We start from the raw sequence: 25,429 nt of genomic DNA on the forward strand, positions 1-25,429 counted from the left end.
GCAAAACCAGGGCCAAGGGCCAAGTGACTTTCTATAGCAAGTAATTAACTGGTCAGTCACTGTTCTCCAGAGAGTGAGTAGTTGTTTAACCAGTCATACTATGAGGTCATGTCAATAATGCTCCTCTATTCTCCTTAGTTTCAATTCAAAGCCTCAAGATCCACTCCCAAATATGTCCCAGTGTATCTGAGCCTAGTTTTCTACTTCCTTTGATTTTAAACTCTCCGCCTAGAACAGGACCTTCACCTCCCTGCTCTGCCTGTCATGAGAACCAGCCTTGCTTAATGGGCTTGGAGCCAATGAAAGTGTGGAAGTTCTATGTGTAGTTTGGCAAGTATCTTGTGTTGGTAATACATCTTCAGGGCCTCCAAATATGAGGAGGCTGCTCTGCTCTAGTTAAGTCAGAGGGATGGGTATGGGAGGACTGTTTCTAGAATGATAAGGAAATCTGGTAGTTTAAGTTTCTTAGGTTCTTGCTGTAAGAAATAAAACTTAAAGTATCCATTTTCAAGGACTACTAAACTTTGAGTAAGAGCCTGCTGATGTAATAGTAAGGGATAGTAGTGTGGGAAAGTCTGGGCAAACAAAGGGAGAGTAAAATGCCTGGGATTTTCACAGGGGTTCATTCTATTGGTGAATCCAAAAATAAGAATGGGAATAAATGTGCAGGATATGTAATAAATCTAGGGCAAAGACTGTTAACCTTGTAGTTGACTACGGGAAGATTGTTAACCCATTCAGTTCAGTTCAGTTCAGTCGCTCAGTCATGTCCGACTCTTTGCGACCCCATGAATCACAGCACGCCAGGCCTCCCTGTCCATCACCAACTCCAGGAGTTCACTCAGACTCACATCCATTGAGTCAGTGATGACATCCAGCCATCTCATCCTCTGTCGTCCCCTTCTTCTCCTGCCCCCAATCCCTCCCAGCATCAGAGTCTTTTCCAATGAGTCAACTCTTCGCATGAGGTGGCCAAAGTATTGGAGTTTCAGCTTTAGCATCATCCCTTCCAAAGAACACCCAGGACTGATCTCCTTTAGGATGGACTGGTTGGATCTCCTTGCAGTCCAAGGGATTCTCAAGAGTCTTCTCCAACACCACAGTTCAAAAGCATCAATTCTTCTGCGCTCAGCTTTATTAACAGTCCAACTATCACATCCATACATGACCACTGGAAAAACCATAGCCTTGACTAGACAGACCTTTGTTGGCAAAGTAATGTCTCTGCTTTTGTTAACCCGTAATACTCAGCAAATGATGAACTGAGGGAAGGACTTGGGTGCTGAGAAGATAAATTGCTCCTTGTAATGACTCTGGATGTGCCTACCCATCAGACACCCAATCTTGCAAGACTGTTAGTAAGGCCTCGCTTCCCACTGCACCTCGTGTCTCTAAGTCCATTCCTTGGGTTTGGGTCAGTGGGTTTTATTTCCCACACTTGCATGCAAATCTCCCTATCGAAGGTCTTAAGGTCTTACTATTTTTCATGAAGGCCCTGATTTGGACATAGAAGATCTGTTCAAGTTATGCACCCCATGCCATTTGACAGCTCTACTTCTCTTACTGGTAGCTGCTGACCCTGGTTTTCAGCACAGCCTGCCCTGCTGCGGCCAGATAAGGATCTCTTTAAGCCTGGGCACAGAAGCCTTTTAGATTTGACAAGGATTTAGGGTTCATAATTGGCTGACCCCAGTCTGTGTTTTTTATCTTCTCATTTCTATTTTTAGTGATTTTTAAAATTATATATTTATTTAGACCGTGCCAGGTCATCATTGCTGCAAGCAAGCTTTTTCTAGTTGCAGCGAGAGGGGACTACTCTCTAGCTGTGGTGCATGGGCTTCTCCTTGTGGTGGCTTCTCTTGTTGCAGAACACAGACTTTTGGGCACTCGGGCTCAGTAGTTGCAGCTCTCCAGCTCCAGAGCACAACCTCAGTAGTTGTGGCACATGGGCTTCGTTGCTTCAAAACATGTGGGATATTTCCAGACCAGGGATCTTCCCAGTCCAGAACCAGTGTCCTCTGCATTGCAAGGTGGATTCTTAAACACTGAACCAGCAGGGAAGTCATATTTGTAGTAATTTTTATTGAAGTACAACCTACAGAAAAACAGTGAACAAACCACAAGTGCGTATGTAGCTCACTGGTTTTTCACAATGTGACCACATCGGTATAGCAGCACTCAGAAAAAGAAACAGCGCATTGCCACATCTTAGAGTCCCCTCTCATGTCTGCTTCAAGTTACTAAACCTTCTAAGAGCAAACACTAATCTGACTTCTATCTTCATGGATTAGTTTTCCCTATTTTTGAGCTTTAAAACGGGTTTTACTATATACTCTTTTGTGACTGATCTCTGCTGCTTTTGTAAGAGTCATCTAATTTTTTTGTGTGAGTAGTTGTAGCTTGTTCATTTTCATTGCTCCATGTTATTCTCTGATGTGAATATACCACAATTTATCTAGAAATTCTATTTTTCATATGCATTTGGAGAGTTAAAATATTTTTGCCTACTGTGAATAGTGTTGATGTGAACACTCATATGTGTGTTTTGGTGCATATATGCATATAATTCTGTTGGATAAATAGGAGTGAAACTGTTGCATCATAGGTTATGTATAAATTCACATATATTGGTGTTGCCAAATAAATTTCCAAAGTGGTTGTATCAACTTTCATTTGCATCACTTGCTTCACATTCTCACAAAAACATGATATTTCTATCATTTTTCATTTTACCTATTCAAGTGTGAAAGTAAAAGCATCACAGTATGCTTTAATATTCATTTCCCAGATCTTCATGAATAATGAGGTTGAAATCCTTTTGATTTGTTTATTAGTCATTTGTATTAGCCATTTTTTCTGAAGTACCTGTTTGTCTTTTCCCATTTTTTCTAATGGATTGTTTGCCTTTATTTATCAATTTGTAGGAATTTTTAATGTATTCTGGATATAATTCCTTTGCTGGACACATGTAACACAAATAAACAGTCCCATTCTTCTATTTAATAATGTGCTGGGGGTTTTAGGTCGAGTAGCCAAGAAAAAGAAATAAAAGGCATGCATGTTGAAAAGGAAGAAATAAAACTATTTCGATTTGCAGAAGACATGGTCTTATATTTATATATATGATTAAATGTGTGTATGGGCATATACATACATGTTGTTACCTTATTTCTGAAAAATGTGACACTTAAGTATAGTGAGGAAACAGTGGTTTGTTTTTTTTTTTTTTTTGGTCCATTGCTTTTCTCTTTCTTTTTTTTTTTTTTTTTTTTTTTAATTTTATTTTATTTTTAAACTTTACATAACTGTATTAGATTTGCCAAATATCAAAATGAATCCGCCACTGCTTTTCTCTTTCTTAATGATGCCTTTTGCTGAACAAATGTTAAGTTTTATACAGTCTTTTTTCTTTATTGCTAGCATTTTACTTCTGCTGTGACCTGTTACAGAAAATGTTGCCTACTTCAAAATCATGAAGATATTCCCTATGTTTTCTTTAAATTATTTTTTACCTTTTGCATTTATATATGCAAACATATCCAGCTGACTTTCGCTCATGTCACATTTGTCAGAAATCAGGTAACTTAGATGTATGCATATGAACACACACTCAATCATATATATGTAAGACCTTGTCTTCTGCAAATAGAAATAGTTTTATTTCTTCCTTTTCAATATGCATGCCTTTTATTTCTTTTTCTTGGCTAATTCACCTAAACCCCCCAGCACATTATTAAATAGAAGTGGAAAGAGCAAGGATCCTCATCTGCTTTTGATTTTTAAGAGGAAAGATTTTAGTCTTTCACTAGTGAGTATGATGCTAGCTTTGATTTGTTTCCAGTCTCTTATTTTGTTTCTTTTTGTTTAGTGTGCTGAAAACCATTATTTCATATTTTTTCTGATATTTTGGTTGTTTCATAGGAACTTGTGGTAGGTTGAATTATAGACACCCAAAGACTTCTACATCCTAACCCCCAGAATCTGTGAATATATTACCTTGTACTGCAAAAAGGACTTCAAAGATGTAATTAAGTTAAGGATCTTGAGTGGGGAGATTTTTCAGGATATTGCAGATATCCTGCAATAGCTGAGTTGGCCCAGTGTCTTTGTAAGGAAGTGTCCTTGTAAGAGACAAGGTGATGTGACAATGGAAATAGAGGTTTGAAGATACTTTCTGGATGGCTTTAAAGATGGGAAAAGAGGCCATAAGAAAAGGAAGGTAAAATATGCAGCTCTAGGAACTGGAAAAGACAAGGAAACAGATTCTTTCTAGAGCATGGCCACCACTGATACCTTGGAGGAGCATGGTCACCACTGATACCTTGATTTCGTCCCAGACAAACCCATTTCAGACTTCTGACTTCCAGAACTGTTAGATAATAAATGTGTGTTGTTTTAAACCACTAAAATTGTGGTAATTTTTTTATAGCAGTTAACAGGACACTAATAGGTCCCTGTTTCTCCATCATATGTAGAAACAGAAGGAAATTAACAGTTTTTCTACATAAACTATTCATGAGGAAAAAGAAGAGGTGGGAACAATCCTAAATTTTTTCCCCCACTCTGCACAGCTTGTGGAATCTTAGATTCCCAACCAAGGACTGAACCAGGGCCCTCAGCAGTGAAATCGCTGAGTCCTAACCACTGGGCTGCCAGAGATTTCCCAATTCTCAACTCATTAAATGAGGCCAGCATTACCATGAAATCAGATAACAAAAGTCATGACATGAAATGAAAATTTCAGTCTGATATAACTCATTAATTTAAACATATTCTATGGAGGAGAATGGATATATGTATATGTATGGCTGAGTCCTTTTGCTGTCCACCTGAAACTATCACAATATTGTTAATCAGCTATATGCCAATATGGGGCTTCCCAGGTGGTTCAGTAGTAAAGAATCTGCCTGCAATGCAGAAGACTAGGGTTCAATCCCTGGTCAGGAAGATCCCCTGGGGAAAGGAATGGCTACCCACTCCAGTATTCTTGCCTGGAGAATTCCATGGACAGAGGAGCCTTGAGCATTACAATGCATGGTGTTGCAAAGAGTCAGACACAACTAAGCACGCACACACACATACTCCAATATAAAATAAAAAGTTTTTTAAAAAAACATACTTCAGCAGAATAAGCCTACAATATATAACAAGAATAATATGCTATGATCAAATAGAGTTCATTCCAGGAACAGAAGTGTGGCTTACTTGCTTCCCTTCCTCCAGATACAAGTCATCATGTGGCTCCCTCTACCATGAGCACAGGCTGACAGTGAACAAGGTAGAAAATCAGAAACAGGGTTAGCAGTGACATGCCTCAGTGTCACAGAGCAGAGTCAGAAATGTGAAGCTAAGAGATTTAAATATACTTTATTCCAACTGCTTACTAAAACATATTTCATTCAAAAGAAACAAGACCTCTCCGCCCCGGGTCGCCGCAGCCTCCACCACTTTCGGGCCTAGTAGCCTGAAGAAAAAAAAAGAGAAAAAAAACCCGAAAACGCTTTAAAATTTAAAAAAAAAGAGAGAGAGAAAGAAAAAGAAAAAAACGAATCCTCTTCGGAGAAACCGCGGGGAAGTCACTTTCGCACGCTTCCGGCCTGCCCGCCGCCGCCGCACCTGGGCGTCTGTCGGTCCCCGTCCGTCGGTCCGGTGGTGAGCCGCCCGCGCGCCCGCGTCCACGCGCCGCCGCCCGGTTGCGCCGCGTGGCAGCCCCGCGCCCGCCGCCCTCGCCCCCCGCGCGCCGGCCTCCCCGCACCACGTGTCCGCGCTGCCCTTCGCCGGCCCGGCGTGGGAGGCGGCTGCGCGCTCGGGCCGCCCGGGGCTTGCCGAGTCGGCACCGACAAATATTTGGTTTCCCTCTTCCCCGGGCTGCTGTAATCTTAAACCGCCGGGAGCCCGAGGCCTATATTTATAGAGAAACGCGCGTCCCGGAGGCCGCCTTGGGCACCGCTAGGTTGCCTCTGGAAATTTTTTTGTCATTCGGAGGGGAGTCCCCGTTTTAATTTTTTTCCTTTTTTTTGAAATTGGGAGCTTCGGACCAGGACAGCTGAAAAATTAAAAACTCCCAGGGAGGGCCATATTGTTTTTGAGAGCCTTTTGTCTGCGGTTTGGCAGTCTCGTCCGAGCCGTCCCCGAACTCCTCTCCGGCCCTCGGAGCCGACTCCCAGCTTCTCCGAGCTTCACTGCCACCTGTGAGCCGCGGCGTGGGCCACGGCTCCGAGCGGAGCCCCCTTTGTCCTGTGCGGTCCCTCTTAAGAAGTCCTCCTGGCGGGGCTCGGGGTGGTGGGGGCTGGGGAGATGAACGCTGCGGCCAGCAGCTACCCCATGGCCTCCCTGTACGTGGGTGACCTGCACTCGGACGTCACCGAGGCCATGCTGTACGAAAAGTTCAGTCCTGCGGGGCCTGTGCTGTCCATCCGGGTCTGCCGCGATATGATCACCCGCCGCTCCCTGGGTTATGCCTACGTCAACTTCCAGCAGCCGGCTGACGCTGAGCGGGCCTTGGACACCATGAACTTTGATGTAATTAAGGGAAAGCCGATCCGGATCCTGTGGTCTCAGAGGGATCCGTCTCTGAGAAAATCTGGTGTGGGAAACGTCTTTGGGAACATTCTGTCCTGCAAGGTGGTGTGTGATGAGAACAGCTCTAAGGGTTATGCCTTTGTCCACTTCGAGACCTAGGAGGCTGCCGACAAGGCCATCGAGAAGATGAACGGCATGCTCCTCAATGACCACAAAGTGTTTGTGGGCAGATTCAAGTCTCAAAAAGAGCGGGAAGCCGAACTTGGAGCCAAAGCCAAGGAATTCACCAATGTTTACATCAAAAACTTTGGGGAAGAGGTTGATGATGAGAATCTGAAAGAGCTATTTAGCCAGTTTGGTAAGACCCTAAGTGTCAAGGTGATGAGAGATCCCAGTGGGAAATCCAAAGGCTTTGGCTTTGTGAGTTACGAAAAACACGAGGATGCCAATAAGGCTGTGGAAGAGATGAATGGAAAAGAAATCACTGGGAAGGTCATTTTCGTTGGCCGTGCACAAAAGAAAGTGGAGCGGCAGGCCGAGTTAAAGCGAAAATTTGAACAGCTGAAGCAGGAGAGGATTAGTCGCTATCAGGGGGTGAATCTCTACATTAAGAACTTGGATGACACCATCAATGACGAGAAGTTAAGGAAAGAGTTTTCTCCTTTTGGATCAATCACCAGTGCTAAGGTGATGCTGGAGGATGGGAGAAGCAAAGGATTTGGCTTTGTCTGCTTCTCATCCCCTGAAGAGGCAACCAAAGCAGTCACGGAGATGAATGGACGCATCGTGGGCTCCAAGCCACTTTATGTCGCTCTGGCCCAGAGAAAGGAGGAGAGAAAGGCTCACCTGACCAACCAATATATGCAGCGGGTGGCCGGGATGAGGGCACTGCCCGCCAACGCCATCTTAAATCAGTTCCAGCCTGCAGCTGGGGGCTACTTTGTGCCAGCAGTTCCACAGGCTCAGGGAAGACCACCATATTACACACCTAACCAGTTAGCACAGATGAGGCCTAATCCACGCTGGCAGCAAGGCTTCCAAGGAATGCCAAGTGCTATACGCCAGTCTGGGCCTCGTCCAGCTCTTCGCCATCTGGCTCCAACTGGTAATGCTCCGGCCTCTCGCGGCCTCCCTACTACCGCTCAGAGAGTCGGGTCTGAGTGCCCAGACCGCTTGGCTATGGACTTTGGTGGGGCTGGTGCCGCCCAGCAAGGGCTGACTGACAGCTGCCAGTCTGGAGGTGTTCCCACAGCTGTGCAGAACTTAGCGCCTCGTGCCGCTGTTGCTGCTGCTGCTCCTCGGGCTGTTGCACCTTACAAATATGCCTCCAGCGTCCGCAGTCCTCACCCGGCCATCCAGCCCCTGCAGGCACCCCAGCCTGCGGTCCACGTGCAGGGGCAGGAGCCACTGACCGCCTCCATGCTGGCTGCAGCACCCCCCCAGGAACAGAAGCAGATGCTGGGTGAACGTCTGTTCCCACTCATCCAGACGATGCACTCGAACCTGGCTGGGAAGATAACTGGGGTGCTGCTGGAGATCGACAACTCAGAGCTGCTGCACATGCTGGAGTCCCCCGAGTCTCTCCGCTCCAAGGTGGATGAGGCTGTGGCGGTCCTTCAGGCTCATCATGCCAAGAAAGAAGCTGCTCAGAAGGTGGGCGCTGTTGCTGCTGCTACCTCTTAGACAAGGACAAACCGATTCAAAAGCCAAATAAACCCTCATGGAATTCAGCTCAAGGTTTGAAGACTCCTAGCTTGTCCTATGGACCTCAACACCAAGAACCACAATCGCAAATTTAATAGGTCATTTTGTATCAAAAGGTCAATTATGAAGCACCTAGAATTTTTCAATTTAAAGAATATATTCTCTGGGTTCTGATGTGGCCCAGACAGTGTTAACTTTTTTTTCTATTGTGGGTTTTGCTTTTTTCCCCCCAGAAATTGGTTTTATTTGATGTACCCAAGTCTTAAGTTTCTCAATAAAGAAAAAAATCTCCATAAAAAAAAAAAACACAAAAGAAACAAGAACTTAAACTAATCTGCCTTTCTTTTGAAACATAATTAATGAATGTGGAAAAAAACTGCTGCATCAAAAAAATCGCAATCAGAATTCAACCAGAGGCCAGAAGTTTTATTAGGGAGTTTGTCCCTTATGCATGTAGCAATGGGGAACCATTCATAGTATTTAACTAGTGATGTAATAAGTTAAGGGGCTTCCCTGGTGGGTCAGCCGTAAAGATTCTACCTATAATGCGGGAGCTGCAGTAGTCGTGGGTTTGATCCCTGGGCTGGGAAGATCCCTGGAGGAGGGCACAGCAACCCACTGCAGTATTTTTGCCTGGAGAATCCCATGGACAGAGGAGCCTGGTGGGCTACAGTCCATAGAGTCGCAGAGTCGGACACGACTGAAGCAATTTAGCACTGCACAGCAATAACTTAAAAGCTTTCCTTTGGCATAGTAATTTCCTAAGTGGTATTCAGATACCTAGGATGTATGTAAATGATCCATTGGAGACCAGGAAAAACTGTATTAATATTTCCAATATATTCATTGTATCTCACAATTCATTTGCTTCGAAACTTGTGCATTTATAATTTACCTTCCTCAAATTTCCTCAGTATATGTAGACATATTACACATCTTTTCAGTTCAGTTCAGTTCAGTTGCTCAGTCATGTCCAACTCTTTGTGACCCCATGAACTGCAGCAGGCCAGGCCTCCCTGTCCATTACCAACTCCCAGAGTTCACCCAAACCCATCTCCATTGAGTCAGGGATGCCATCCAACCATATCATCCTTTGTCATCCCCTTCTCCTCCCGCCCCCAATCTTTCCCAGCATCAGGGTCTTTTCCACAATACTGCAAAAATATTTATTGGAGAGGGGTGTATAATCAAAAGGGTTTACAAATTTTGGCTCTACAGAATCCAAGATCACAGAGCCCTCACACTATGGTGTGTCATCTGAGGACACAGAAACAAGGGAGGGGATGGATTAACTGGTGACTCAGCCTCTCAGCAGAGGCTGCCAGTGGCTCTGACAACTTCTTTGATCAGACCTTACATTTGCAATCATATATTCTACTCCTCTCCAATACCCTCACATACACACATGCTCACAGTGATGGTAGACAACCAAATTATTTTGATGCAAGTATCATACACTTCCTGCCTGTAAACATCCAAGTTAAATGTTTCCCCTCCCAGGGTAAGATGGTATACTCTGGTTGTCATAGAGACCAAAAGTACCTCAAGTCTTTATGGTTGACAGCAGTTTTCTACACCAACTAGATACTGAAAATTCATCCTCAGAGGCAAAATTTTAATCTCCACCTCAGACACCCGAACCCTTCAATCCAATAAATTAATGAATAAACATTAGTGAAAACACTAGAAACTTACCAGGGTACATGCATTAGAGGAAAAATATTTCTATATAAAAATTTAAGGAAATCACTTTAGATAGAGAGCTTGAAACATTTGGCTTTCCTGTCAGACATACATCTGCGTTCTAGTCCCAGTTCAGCATACGTTTGCAAGATGTCCATAACATATGCTGGGCCTGAAGGACATGTCAGAAGTCACTCAATCTGAATTCCATTTTCATTTCCACCAGGTATCTATCTATCTATCTATCTAATGATACCAGTTTTCTAAGAGAAGGATAATAAAAGCAATATGTGAGATATTTTCCAACTCCCTGTGTTAACGCAAGTTTGTGTGGCCAATGTACAATGAGGCCAAACAAACTGAAACATTGGAGTTTGGAGCAGAGAAAGGTTTATTGCAAGGTCCTGCAAGGAGACTTTCAGGGTTCCTACCCTAAAAGCCCCCGAACTCCCAGAATGGTTTCATCAAAACACTTTTAAAAGCCAAGTGAGGGAGGAGAGTCACAGGATCTGTGATCAGCTAGTGCACAATTCTCTGATTGGCTTGATGCTGAGATAATAGGGTGTCATCACAGGGGTTAATATTACCAGTCCTTAGGCTCAGGAGGCCTAGGGGTATGTGCTCCTGGTTAACATCTTCCATTTGTTGGAAAACAAAGGGGAGCCAGGGGCGGGGGGCGGGGGGCGGGTAGGGTGGATGGGGTGTGGGGGAAGGGGAAGGGTGGGTGGGGGGTGAAAGGGGATTGTTTACATTTGCAAAGCATCTTCCTTTAGTTGGAACACAAGGGGGCATAGAGGGTAGGCGGTAGGGGCATGGGGTAAGGTGGAGGGGGGTTGGGGTGGAGAAGGGATGAGGATGGGGATGTGGAGGGGGATATGGGCAGTGGGGTGGGGGAATGGGAGTGGAGGATGGAGGGGAGTTGTTTATAGTTGCAAAGCAACTCAAGAAATGTGCAACAAATATTATTATCTAGGTACCTCAGAGAGGAGCTAAAGCAGAGGATATAGAGGAAGACCTGTCCTGGGAAATCCATATAAAGTCTTCCTCACACCTGCAGTAAGTGCCTCGGGTGTGGATTATGTGGCAGAAGAGGTCAGAACCCTTCTGTCTACCTGCAACCAGCACTTTCACTCCCAAACACACAGAAGGTCACTTGAAATTCCAAATACCAAAAGCTGGTTTTCAGATGTTCCTGAAAACATGCCTCTGCCAAAGACCTTTGTTTCTGTGGAATATGTAGTGCATATCAGTCATGATAGGAGTCATAAGACTAATGTCTCCAACCTATGATACCCTAAAATTTACCTTTACAGCCAGTACCGGAGTCCAGTTACCAGCAGTTTTCATAGTCTTATTGGACAATCATTTTTTCTTCCTTTGAGCACCGGTTTTTCAAATTTTTGCCAATTTTCCTCTCTCAGGTTATATGTCATTTTCTTATTACTTTTGTAGGCATTTATTATATCACTGTGCCTGATTCATTTATCCATTTATTTCAGAAATCTTATTCTTATCTATGATCTTATTTTCACTTTCATTTTGTCAAGCATGCGGTTTTTATTCTTGAGGTCAAATTTTCCAATATATTCTTGCATGTGTTTTCCTTTTTGTTATTATCTTTAAAACCTTTTACCCATCTACCATGCTCTCAACAGAGACATGCAAATCAAAAAAACACCACATGAGGAGGTGGTTCCAGATGGGAATGTAGGAAGGTCCTAAACTCACCTTCTTCAACAGACACACCAAATTTACAGCTACATGAAACCGAATCCCCCTAAAACTGACTTCTGCCCAGTTTATGATTAATTTCTCTATCCAAAACTTTATTCCCTTTCTTGTCCCCCTCTGACTTCAATCCTAATGCTAACTAACACTAATCAACCAGAGTCAAAGGACTAAAATTGCTGTTGTAGACATCATCATTAACATATAAAGTCAAATTTTTTCTCCAGGGCAAGATAAGCTATCAGGCTCCTGAGCAATGGACCACTTGGCCAGAGAATTGTAAAGATCACTGCAAAGGCATCCTGACTCCTGCAACTACTATTAAGAATTTAGAGAGTAGCATGGAAATATATACATTACTATATGTAAAATAGATAGCCAGTGGGAATTTGCTGTATGCCTCAGGGAGCTCAAACTGAGATAGAAGATAGATGGGCAGGTTGGACGTTTACAATTATTCACCCTTCTGTTTGCATTTCCTGAATAAGAGATAGGTGGGCTCCAGTTCAGAAATTCACAATCAGCCAGCCTCCTCTTTGCATTTCTTGAGGCAAGAGATAGATGGGTTCCAGCTGAGGAATTTACAACCAGCCCCCGATTGCTCCCGGAAATGGAAGTGACAACAGAAATAGGGTGAATAGCCAGTCTTTGTCTCTTGTAAACACCTCAAGGGAATAATCATGGCAAGGACAAAGAGAGGCATAAACCTTGTCTGAGTCAAGGATATACACCCAAGGGGAGGGTCCTAAAACAAATTAACGGGGATGGGGGGGGGACAAAACAAGATGTTTGGCCTGAGGGAAGACAAAGACCTAGAAAGCTGCTCTCTTTATAAAGGATTTAAACTTCCCAAAAGTGTGACTCTGAGCTTACCCATGTGCCTTTCAGCCTGTACTCTTCTTTTCAATACACTTTTTACTTTACTCTTTACCTTCTGCCTCTTTGCCTGAATTCATTCTTGACTAGGCAGACAAAAGACTAGGGACCTTAGTCCTAACTGCTGGCTCCTGTTGTCCAGTGGTTAGGACTCCCGATCTGGGAGACGAAGACCTTGCTTTCAGCTACATACAGCTCGCTGTTGCTAGCTGCAAGCTGCCGCTTACTGCTACAAGTGTCTGATATCAAAACCTGTGCTCTGTGCCAACCTACAGGGGTGGGATGGGGTTAGGGGTGGGAGGGAGGTTTAAGAGAGACAGGAAATATTGCTGGTTCATGTTGATGTATGACAAAAAGCAACACAATATTGTAACACAATTATTCTCCCATTGAACATAAATAAATTTTAAAAAAGAAATGTCACAGCACTATCACTGACAATGATTAAACTCAGCTTCATTGTTCTTTGCCTTTAAAAACAAAAGCCTTAAAGGCCAAGCTGGAGTGGACCTGAGACTTGTCTCCCACTCCCTGCAAAAAATAAAAACCCTTGCTTTGTTCCAAATACTTGCTGTCAGAGTTTGGCTTTCTGCATCCTGGGCACAGAAACAGCATAGGAGCCCTTGCTTGATAACATATATATAGAACAATTTCTTCTGAAAAAGACTGAAAAAACTAATTGAGCAACTCCTTCACATCAGCAAATGAGAAAACGGCCACATCAAAGTGGGTAAGAGAGGCTGAGATGATGTTGCCATAAACCCTACCCCAGGCCTGGTGACCTACAGTCAGGAGAGAACTCACAAACTGGGAGCTTCTCCCTGACCAACAAAAGGCTCCAGCCTCACATCAGGTATTCCAACGTTTAAGAGCCCTTGAGAGCTCTCATCTCTTCTTTTGCCCTGGTTTTTACATCTTGCGGCCTGACTTCTGATACCAACCTTAACAACCCAAGTGTTAACCAGAAACAAGGACACAGAAGAGTGGAGTGGCTGCTCTGCCAGTATAGAGGAAAAATTTAGTGTTGTTAGGACAAAATGGGAGGGAGAGAGTTGAGGAGCTAAGATGGGAAAGTAACAGGGAGAGTGACACGAAGCAAGTCTATGGGGATGAGTGATGACGTGACTCTGCCCACATACATGCTGGAAAAACTCTACTGAGATCATGGGTGGTTTTGTGGGGGAGCTTGATGGGGAGAGAGGCAGAGCCTATGGTTCATGTGCTGTGTGCTCAGTCTCTCAGTCATGTTGAAATCTATGCAATCCCATGGACTGTAGCCTGCCAGGCTCCTCTGTCCATGGGGATTCTCCAGGCAAGAATACTGTAATGGGTTGCCATGCCTTCCTCTAGGGGATCTTCCCAACCCAGAGATCGAACCCAAGTCTCCTGCCTTGCAGGTGGATTCTTTACCAACTGAGCCACCAGGGAAGGCCAGAACTACCATATGATCCAGCAATTCAACTTCTGGTTATCTATCCAAAGAAAGTGAAAACATTCACTTAAAAAGATATATGTGCCCCATGTTCACTGCAGCGTTATTTACAATAGACAAGACTTGGAAGCAACCTAAGCATCCATCAATAGAAGAAGATTAAATAAAATAAATAACACTTAAGATAGATAGAGACAGATAGATAGGTATACATAGATAATAAACCCAGCAATAAATAAGACTCTTAAAGAAGATAGAAGTTTATTTCTACTCACCTAAAGATCTGAGATAAGCATTTTGGGCTCAGAAGTTAAAGCGTCTGCCTCCAATGCAGGAGACCCAGGTTCGATCCCTGGGTCGGAAAGACCCCTGGAGAAGGAAATGGTAACCCACTCCAGTATTCTTGCCTGGAGAATCCCATGGATGGAGAAGCCTGGTAGGCTACAGTCCATGGGGTTGCAAAGAGTCAGACACGACTGAGCAACTTCACTTCAAACATCTGAGATAAGCATTTTAGGTCAACAGGAAGCTCTACTCCATGTTAGCATTTAGATACAAAGCTACTTTGGTCTCATTTCTCTGCCAAAGCAGATTGCAGAGTTTTTAACATGGAGCCCATTGACCCTTCAAGAAAACCTAAGGGTAAAATTCAAAGAATCTATAAATTTGAAAATTAAAAATTTTTATTTTTTATTTCAACAACCTCAAGCTGAGATTTAGCATTTTATTAGTTTACAAATATGGGCTAAGAACCACAGTAGTGGTAGCGGTACCTATAATTTTTGTCACAAAAAAGACAATACATATTACAGAATCATACATAACCTCAAGACATATTATAGTTGTAGAGATTTCAAAATACCATTTATACTTCCTGTTACTTTGGAAGATAGATATTGTTAGCATAAAAGCACACGTTACTGTATTCAGTGTAAGTGCCTGATATTAAGCTTTTGATTGCCAAGGCATCCAATTCAAAGACATCCATTTCAAATAAATACATTGTCAGCTACATGACAGCTACTAGCTACATAACTAGATAAGTACCCATATCACCCCCACCCATGATAACTATTAAGTTCTTCTTTTAGAAAGCTCTGGGTAACCCAGATAACTGACCAGGTAAGTGACTTCATTTTTCCCTTCCTATGCCAAATCCCCTCCTATGTTTTAAATACACCAATAAAGAGTAAATTTAGTCACCCTGCCCTTGGACCCTAATAAATGCAAACCTCAAGTTCATTTCTCTCTCTGTCTCTGTGTCTCTCTATTTATCTCTCTCCATGGCCTTGCTATGTGGTCCATGTGTGCTGTATACCCTCTAGGACCTGTGAGTAATTAACTTTGCTTTTTCAAAGTTTCCTGATGGTTGTTACTGAGGTACATGTTACAGTCATAATAAGAACCACAAGGGCCAGTCCAGCTACAACATTGGCTCTGGTTGGGGAAATGTCCATGGGAGTCTCCTCACAGGTAGTACCAGTGGGCGAGTGCTTTAGGCATTCCTAGCTGATAGGACTACTATTGACAGGATGAAACCAACCCACACTATATCACTAATTTGTCATTGTAGTATTTTTATAGTTATATTTCAACATTATCGGTGCCCTTTGTAATCCTAAATAACTTTTTGGCATTTAAAAGTTTATTCTGAAAAGAAATGCGTATTTTTCACCAGACTGCCAAAGAATTCTTCACTTACTTGGCAGTCAAAGCTGGATCCATGATGTAAGTCCATTATCTAGCTCAAAGGAGTTAGAAAGAGAATGGAGGAGGGACTCAACTGTTATACCCTGACCAGTAAATGTCACACATCACTTTCACTCATATTTAGATGATGAGAACTTAGTCTCATGGGCACCCTTAATTATAAGAAAGGCTAATAAATGTAATATATCAGGAAAGCCATGTGGCTATTACAATGGAGAGAGGAAAACAGAGTTGATGAATTCCATGAAATTCACACCACTACTGTTTTTATAAAAACTGAAGTATAGCTGACTTACAATATTATATTAGTTTCAGATGTACAGCAAAGTGACTATATTTTTGCAGATTATACTAAATTACAGGTTGCTATAAGATAATGGGTATAAATTCCTGTGCTATATACTATATTCTTATTGCTTATCTATTTTATATATACCACAACTCTTTGTATCCTCTTTCCCTTTGTTCTACAAGTTTACCCATAGATTTTTCTTGGTTTTTCTGTGTAGACAGGTTTGTTTCTCCTTTCCACAACATCTTTTATAATGTTTTTTTTTTCTTATCTAGCTAAGACCTCCAGTATAATGGTTAATAGAAACAATGATAGAGAAAATACTTGTCTTTTCCCCCAATTTAGCAGAAATTCTGCTGTAAACTTTCACTATTGAGATATTAGTAGAGATATTTTATGAATTAACCCTTATGAAGCTAAGGAAGTTATTTTCTATTCCTAGTTTGCTAGGATGAATGAGATTTACAAGGTGAATAATGGTCCTTTATGATTTGGCCACAGGAATGAATGGCTTGAATAAGGTTTAGCCTCTAACAAGATGCATAAATTATTTAAGGGACATTGTCTTGCGACTCTCTGACTTTCCTCTGGAGATACTGAAAATTCTCCCAGAACAACTTCTGTTCTTACTGGCCTCTGGGTGTAGAGTCTGTGCTAGAAAACAAAAGTCTGCAAGTCAGGGATCTCACCCTACAACCTTGGATCTGATACTGGCCCATTGTCTGATGTCAACCAACAATAGTAAAACAATATTAATAGGGCTGTTATCAGGCGTCAGGGTCAGCAATAAGCAAATTATATGCTTTGCAGCATTAGATGTTCACAAAAGCCTGATTACAGGAATGTTATTAATGTTCCCATTTTACAGATGAGAAAAATAAGATGTGCAAGGATAGAGTACCTTGTCCAAGGTCACAGAACACTGTCAATAGCAGAATCAGGATTGTAATGTAATTCCAATAAAACCAAATTCTATGTTATCAATGAATTTTCTACCCATAAGTCACTTTTCCTCTTTGAGTTTCCAATTTCTTATCCGTAAAAACAAAATGTTAACTATACCAGGAGTAAGCAAACCTACATGCAAATAACACTGATGAGAAAAAAATTCTAGAAATGCTTAGGGACTACACATTTTTCTAAACAGTATATATTTATTTCAAATGGAAAGTATAATATCTGCAACAGCATTTACACATTTGTTATTGCTCTTTCTCTAAAGGGTTTCACCATAAGGCTAGAATTTCAGACAGTACATCATTAACAGTCACTGTATTATTCCTGTGTTCTGAATTCTAATACTGGGGCTTTGAATATGCATTGTCTCAGACTAAGTCTAGTGTGGTAAGTAAGGGTAGGATGGCATGCACAGGCAAGGGGAAGTTGTGGAAGGATCTAGTGATGGGAAGGTATCAAACTTTGGTGAGAGTGGAGACAAAAAACAGATTAAGTAGGACATTCATCATTGAGCAAATGGAGCAGGGGTGCACTACACTTCCATTGGGTCCACAACTTTCCCTAGAAAGTTTCCCAGTGCTTTTCTCTACAATCAACAACAATAAGGATTTATCAAATTGCATGGTAAAGTGAAAGGGAGTCATGTCAGATAGGCACAGAAAACTGACTTCAAGGATAGATTATAGCTTTTGTTCCCTTTTCACCAATATATGCCACAACACCCACTTCTCTTAAAGTCTTCACTGCCTTGAAATCTCCTGGGGTCATCCAAAGAGTTTTGTGACCCCACTCTTCTGTGGGAGAGCCAGGTTGACATCAAAAGCACCAGCAATGATAATAACAAAATAAATTGGACTACATCAAAATTAAAACCTTTGTGCATAGTATGTGCACTAAGGCCGTTTGTTACTCCAGGAGATCTTTCTGACCTAGAGATTGAACCTGTGTCTCTTGCATCTCCTGCTCTGGCAGGTGGATTCTTTATGACTAGCACCACCTAGGAAGCCCACTCCAGTACTCTTGCCTGGAAAATCCCATGGACGGAGGGGCTTGGTGGGCTGCAGTCCATGGGGTCACTAGGAGTCGGACACGACTAAGCGACTTCACTTTATTTTTTCACTTTCATGCATTGGAGAAGGAAATGGCAACCCACTCCAGTGTTCTTGCCTGGAGAATCCCAGGGACGGGGAAGCCTGGTGGGCTGCCGTCTATGGGGTCACACAGAGTCGGACACGACTGAAGCGACTTAGCAGCAGCAGCAGCAGGAAACCCTAAGGCATAAGGGTGGTATCCTAATTCAGTAGGATCAGTAACCTTATAAGAAGAGAAGGAGATAAATGTCTCTCTCCACATGCATGCACTTGAAGAAAGAATATATGAGGACATAGAGAGAAGCCAGGAAGCCACATCTGCAAGCCAGCAAGAAAACCCTCCCTAGAAACTGAATTAACTGTATCTTGATCTTGAACTTCCAAGCCTCTGGAACTGTGAGAGATAAAGTTCTGTTGTTTAAGACACCCAGTCAACGGTATTTTGTTATGGCAGCCAGAGCTGAGTTATACAATATGATAAAAATATTTATGTCATAAGAGTGCACAGAGTGTGTTCACCAAATCTTTGGGGAACTGTGATGATTTATCCAGGTGTGAGCAGGATATTCATGCCATTGTTACCCACCTCTCTGAAACTGCCTTCTCCCTTGAACTTTCCTGGATTCAACTAAAGAGTTGTATGAAAACCACCAACCACCCCCACTCACATCCATGGGAGAGCCAGCAACATGTACAGCTATGTTCAGCAGAGGAGGTCCCTGTGTTATGAGGGTTAGGAGGATACCTGCTAGTGCCAAGTGAGAAGACACCATGAGCTTCTTCCTCTACCTTTAAATTATCTGAACACTGAATTTGAAATTGACATCTTAGAGTCATATTCTTAAAACATGCTTAATTCACCAAGTTTGAGGTTTGAGTATTGTCGATAAGGTCCAGCACCTTCTTTTGGATTTGCATCTCCGTTTGACTTTTGATCTCCTTCTCTGATGCAGAAACATTGGAGAGGTAGGATTTGGACATGTTTTGAAGTAATCCAATAACTTTACTATTGATTTCAGCCATTTCCCTATGAAGAGAGTGTTTCCCATTGGCAATTCCAGCTCCTACTTCAGAAAATTCAGCAACCAGATCAGTTGCTGAAAGCTCTGATGCATCTCTATCACTGGAGTATCTGTGAGGTTGAACTCCAAGCCCTCCAGGATCTCAGTTTGGGTGCCAGAACATGCCCTAAGGGATAGCATGGCCAAAGCTACAGAAATGCTCACAGAGGAGAAGATGATGCAATCCGGCATCGCCACAGTGAACTTGCAGTACGGTTGAATGCAATGGCAATCTTGTAGACTGGCATCTTATAAGAGTAGTACATTGTTGAGAGAAATGGGAGGTGGTTATTTTAACTTCAGAGCTGTTGAGTGGTACACAATGGATTGTATTTAGAAGTCCAGGTATCAAGAGAACCCAATAGAGGAAAAGATAGAGGCAAAAGCTGAGAGAATTCATCTCTTCAACAAATGCTAAAGGATCTTCTCTAGACAGGAAACACAGAACAGGTTTATAAACTCGAACCCAAAACAGCAAAGTAAATGGCAATGGGATCATACTTATCAATAATTACCTTAAATGTAAATGGGTTGAATGACCCAACCAAAAGACAAAGTCCGGCTGAATGGATACAAAAACAAGATCTTTATATATGCTGTCTACAAGATACCCACTTCAAACCAAGGGACACAGACAGACTGAAAGTGAAGGGGTGGAAAAAGATATTTCATGCAAATAGAGACTAGAAGAAAGCAGGAGTAGCAATACTCATATCAGATACAATAGACTTTGAAATAAAGGCCATGATAAGAGACAAAGAAGAACACTACATAATGATCAAGGATCAAGCCAAGAAGACGATATGACAATTATAAATATATATGCACCCAACATAGGAGCACCACAATATGTAAGGCAAATGCTAACAAGTATGAAAGGGGACATTAACAGTAACACAATAACAATGGGAGACTTCAATACCCCACTCACACCTATGGACACATCAACTAAACAGAAAATTAACAAGGAAACACAAACTTTAAATGATGCAATGTTCGATGCATGATAAAGGATGCTCAGGGCTGGTGCACTGGGATGACCCAGAGGGATGGTATGGGGAGGAGGTGGGAGGGGCGGTTCAGGATGGGGAACACTTGTACACCTGTGGCAGATTCATGTTGATGTATGGCAAAATCAATACAATATTGTAAAATAATTAGCCTCCAATTAAAATAAATAAATTTATATTTTATAAAAATGGTGCAATGGACCAGTTAGACCTAATTGATATCTATAGGACATTTCACCCCAAAACAATGAATTTCACTTTTTTCTCAAGTGCACACGGAACATTCTTCAGGATAGATCACATCCTGGGCCATAAATCTAGTCTTGGTAAATTCGAAAAAATTGAAATCATTTCAGGCATCTTTTCTGATCACAATGCAGTAAGATTAGATGTCAACTACAGGAAAAAAAAAACTATTAAAAATACAAACATATGGAGGCTAAACAACAGATTTCTGAATAACCAGCAAATCACAGAAGAAATCAAAAAAGAACTCAAAATATGCATAGAAACGAATGAAAATGAAAACACAACAACCCCAAACCTATGGGATTCAGTAAAAGAGGCTTTTGAATGAGCTCTTATCAATTAATATTCCCCAGAGTCAGGAGTTCTCTGGTGTTCTCAGGTTTTGGGCTTAAGCCTCCTGCCTTTGGTTTGCAGTCTTATTCTTACAGTAGCCTCAAGACTTCTCCATCCATACAGCACCAATGATAAAACATCTAGGTTAATGATGAAAAGCTTCTCCACAGTGAAGAACACCCACATAAGTTCACAGAGTTACATGGAGAAGAGGGAAGAGGGAGATAGAGGTGACCAGGAGGAGAAATGGGGGAATCAGAAGGGGAGAGAGCAAGCTAGCCAGTAATCAATTCCCTATGTGCTCTCCACAGTCTGGAACCCTCAGAGAGGTTCACAGAGTTACACAGAGAAGAGAAAAGGGAGGAAGGAGACAGAGGTGACCAGGAGGAGAAGAGGGGAAATCAAAAAGAGAGAGACAGATCCAGCCAGTAATCAGTTCCCTAAGTGTTCTCCACAGCCCAGAACACACAAAGAGATTCACAGAGTTGGGTAGAGAGAAGGGGGTGGAAGGAGATAGAGGCAACCTGGTGGAGAAAAAGGAGAGTCCAAAGCGGGTGAGACCAATCGAGCCAGTAATCACACTCCCAAGTAAAAATGGGTACTGAAGATTGGGTTCTTAAAGGTACAAAATTGATAACAAATACCAAAAGGCAAAGATTAAAAATCTAGAGTAGAAGTTAGACTCTCAAAAATACAATATTAATAAAACAAAACAAAGTCACAAAAATTATAAAATATATATATATATGAAGTTTGCTTTAAAAAATAGGGTCTTTTTTTGCAAGGTAATAGTAGATTTTACGGAGAAGGCAATGGCACCCCACTCCAGTACTCTTGCCTGGAAAATCCCATGGATGGAGGGGCCTGGTGGGCTGCAGTCCATGGGGTCGCTAAGAGTCAAACACGACTGAGCGACTTCACTTTCACTTTCCACTTTCATGCATTGGAGAAGGCAATGGCAACCCACTCCTGTATTCTTGCCTGGAGAATCCCAGGGATGGGGGAGCCTGGTGGGCTGCTGCACTCTACGGGGTCGCACAGAGTCGGACACGACTGAAGCAACTTAGCGGCTGCAGCAGTAGATTTTAAAAATGAAAATTAAATGAGTAATAGAGAACTTAAAAATAATTTTTTTTAATTTAAGAAATGATAATAGTAAAAATATATCTAGGAATTTCTCTGGAGCTGTTGCGGAGTTGTGGACAGTGTGGGGTCAGTGTTGTTTCAGATAGTTCCTTGATCCGGTTTATATCTCAAGATCTTTAGGCCCCTTCCAATGTAGTCGGTGCTAACTACAGGGTTTTAATCTGTTGCACCTGTCACTTCCAAAGTGGTTCCCTCTGTTTATTTTAGCTTCTTCTATTTGCTGGTCTCTTCAGTGTCTAATTCCGGCCCTGACACAAGGGGGCGAAGGTGGTCACTTATTTAGGCTTACTTGTTCAGTCGTGCTGTGGGGAGGGAGGAACACTGCAAACAAATATCACTGGCGTGTGTGGGGAGTACTCGCAGTGTCTCGGCCACACTGGGTTTGCCCCCACTCACAGTGTGTGTGCTTTCCCAGTCTACACTTCTCAGGCTCTACGTTGCTCTTCCAGGGAACTGAGATGGGCCCTGGGTTGCGTGTACTTCCCAGGTCTAAGCTGCTCAGGTTCAGGTTCTCGGGTACTCCACAAAGGTGCAGGCTTGGTTGGGCCTGCATTTTGTGCCCTTCTCAGGTCTGAGCAGGTCAGGAGACGAGGTGCTTGGTGACTGCAGACTCCCCAGGTGGGGAGTGCATCTTATCACCCCCTTAGTCCCAGCCACTTGGTTTCCTGGGTGTCAGTTGGCGCACCTGTCTCAGGTGTGCCATGTTTCTCTTCTGGGGAGTTGATCTCGGGCTGCAACCCTCCCGGCAGATGTCAACCATCCAGAATCCCAAGAAGTCTTGGTTAGCAACTGGGTGCCTGCTTTTTGGTAGAGGATGCCTGTCTGGGGCCGAGATTGCCCCTTTCTGGCTCTGGCTGCCCTCCACTTGCCCCCCTATCTCTGGCGGGGGATGGCCCAGTCCACAGCCGGCTAACTCTCCTCTAATATTCGCTCAGTCCTTTGTTCTGTGAGCAGGCTCAGCAGTGCCTTATGTTAGGGCTTTTTGCTGGATAGTTCTCTCTCTCTTCTCTCTCTCTCTCTCTCTTCTCTCTCTCTTTTTTTTTCCTCTCTCTCTCTTTTTTTTTTTCTCTCTCTCTGGTTATCCCACAGTTTGGGTTGCTATCTCACATTAGTTCCCTCAGATTGGCCTCAGGGCATTCAGGCCCCATCCTTACCCTAAGCAATGCAGTCCATGCCTCCCTGTTCAGCCCCACTTGCTGGTGGCAGATGCGAGCACTGGGAGTTGCTGTTAGGCATGTAATCTGTGGGTTTTATTTATTTATTATTTATCTTTCCTCCTGGTTGTGTTGCCCTCTGAGAATCCAAAAGTCCCCACAGACCCGCCAGTGAGAGTGTTTTCTGGTATTTGGAAACTTCTCCTCTTTTAAGACTCGCTTCCTGGGACAGATCTTCATCTCTACCTCTTTTGTCTCTCTTTTTATCTTTTATATTTTGTCCTACCTCCTTTCGAAGACAATGGGCTCCCTTTCTGGGTGCCCGATGTCCTCTGCCAGCATTCAGAAGTTGTTTTATGGAATTTCCTCAGTGTTCAAATGTTCTTTCGATGAATTTGTGGAGGAGAAAGTGGTCTCCCCATCCTATTCCTCCACCATCTTTGAACCGCCTCCCCTTGCATTCCTATACACTAACAATGAGAAATCAGAAAGAGAAATTAAGAAAACAATTACTTTCACCATTGCAAGAAAAAGAATAAAATACTTAGGAATAAATCTACCTAAATAAACAAAAGACCTAAATATAGGAAACTATAGAACACTGACGAAAGAAATCAAAGATGACACAAATAGATGGAGAAATATACTTGTTCATGGATGGGAAGAGTCAATATAGTAAAAATGAGTATACTACCCAAAGCAATCTATAGATTCAATGCAATCCCTATCAAGCTACCAACAGTATTTTTCAGAGAACTGGAACAAATAATGTCACAATTTGTATTGAAATACAAAAAACCTCAAATAGCCAAAGCAATCTTGAGAAAGAAGAATGGAAGTGGAGGAATCAACCTGCATGACGTCAGACTACACTGCAAAGCTACAGTCATCAAGACAGTATGGTACTGGCACAAAGACAGAAATATAGATCAGTGGAACAAAATAGAAAGCCCAGAGATAAATCCGCACACATATGGACACCTTATCTTTGACAAAGGAGGCAAGAATATACAATGGAGAAAAGACAATCTTTTAACAAGTGGTGCTGGGAAAACTGGTCAACCACTTGTAAAAGAATGAAAGTAGAACACTTCCTAACACCATACACAAAAATAAACTCAAAATGAATTAAAGATCTAAATCTAAGACCAGAAACTATAAAACTCCTAGAGGAAAACATAGGCAAAACACTCTCTGACATAAATCACAGCAGGATCCTCTATGACCCACCTCTCAGAGTAATGAAAATAAAAACAAAAATAAACAAATGGGACCTAGTGAAACTTAAAAGCTTTTGCACAACAAAGGAAAATATAAGCAAGGTGAAAAGACAGCCTTCAGAATGGGAGAAAATGAAGCAGCTGACAAAGAATTAATCTCAAAAATATACAAGCAGCTCAGGCAGCTCAATATCAGAAAAATAAACCACCCAATCAAAAAATGGGTCAAAGAACCAAACAGACATTTCTCCAAAGAAGACATATAGATGGCTAACAAACACATGAAAAAATGCTCAACATCACTCATTATCAGAGAAATTAAAATCAAAACCACAAGGAGGTAACATCTCACGCCAGTCAGAATGGCTGCTATCCAAAAGTCTACAAACAATAAATGTTCGAGAAGGTGTGGATAAAAGGGAACCCTCTTACACTGTTGGTGGGAATGCAAACTAGTACAGCCACTATGGAGAAAAGTGTGGAGATTCCTTAAAAACCTGGAAATAGTACTGCCATACGACCCAGCAATCCCACTGCTGGGCATACACATCAAGGAAACCAGAATTGAAAGAGACATGTGTACCCAAATGCTCATCACAGCACTGTTTACAATAGCCAGGACATGGCAGCAACCTAGATGTCCATGGGCAGACAAATGTATAAGAAAGCTGTGGTACATATACACAATGGAATATTACTCAGCTATTAAAAAGAATGCATTTGAATCAGTTCTAATGAGGTGGATGAAACTGGAGCCTATTATACAGAGCGAAATAAGTCAGAAAGAAAAACACCAATACAGTATATTAACACTTACATGTGGAATTTAAAGAGATGGTAACGATGACCCTATATGCAAGACAGCCAAAGAGACACAGATATAAAGAACAGACTTTTGGACTCTGTGGGAGAAGGCGAGGGTGGGATGATTTGATAGAATAGCATTGAAACATGTATATTACCATATGTGAAATAGATTGCCAGTCCAGATTTGATGCGTGAGACAGAGTGCTCAGGGCCAGTGTACTAGGACAACCCTGAGATGGGATGGGGAGGGAGGTGGGAGGGGCATTCAGGATGGGGGACATATGTACACCCATGGCTGAATTCATGTTAATATATGGCAAAAACCACTTTACAATATTGTAAAGTAATTAGCCTCCAATTAAAATTAATTAATTAATTAAAAATAAAGAAATAGTCAGACATGACTGAGCAACTAAGCAAAGCAGAGCTCAGTGGGGAGTCCTATCCCAAGGTC

The 25,429-nt window shown here is 42.4% G+C and overlaps 1 protein-coding gene across 1 annotated transcript; it reads left to right on the top strand.

The window, feature by feature from the left end:
- The first annotated feature begins 5,477 nt into the window (after positions 1–5,477).
- Positions 5,478–8,549, top strand: LOC129639228 (polyadenylate-binding protein 4-like). Its single transcript, XM_055564259.1, is given in 1 exon segment — positions 5,478–8,549. A coding segment is annotated over 1 exon segment (1,908 nt). The 5' UTR covers positions 5,478–6,297; the 3' UTR covers positions 8,206–8,549.
- Positions 8,550–25,429: the final 16,880 nt, after the last annotated feature.

This window comes from Bubalus kerabau, chromosome X (assembly GCF_029407905.1).
Source record: "Bubalus kerabau isolate K-KA32 ecotype Philippines breed swamp buffalo chromosome X, PCC_UOA_SB_1v2, whole genome shotgun sequence".
NCBI lineage: Eukaryota > Metazoa > Chordata > Mammalia > Artiodactyla > Bovidae > Bubalus > Bubalus kerabau.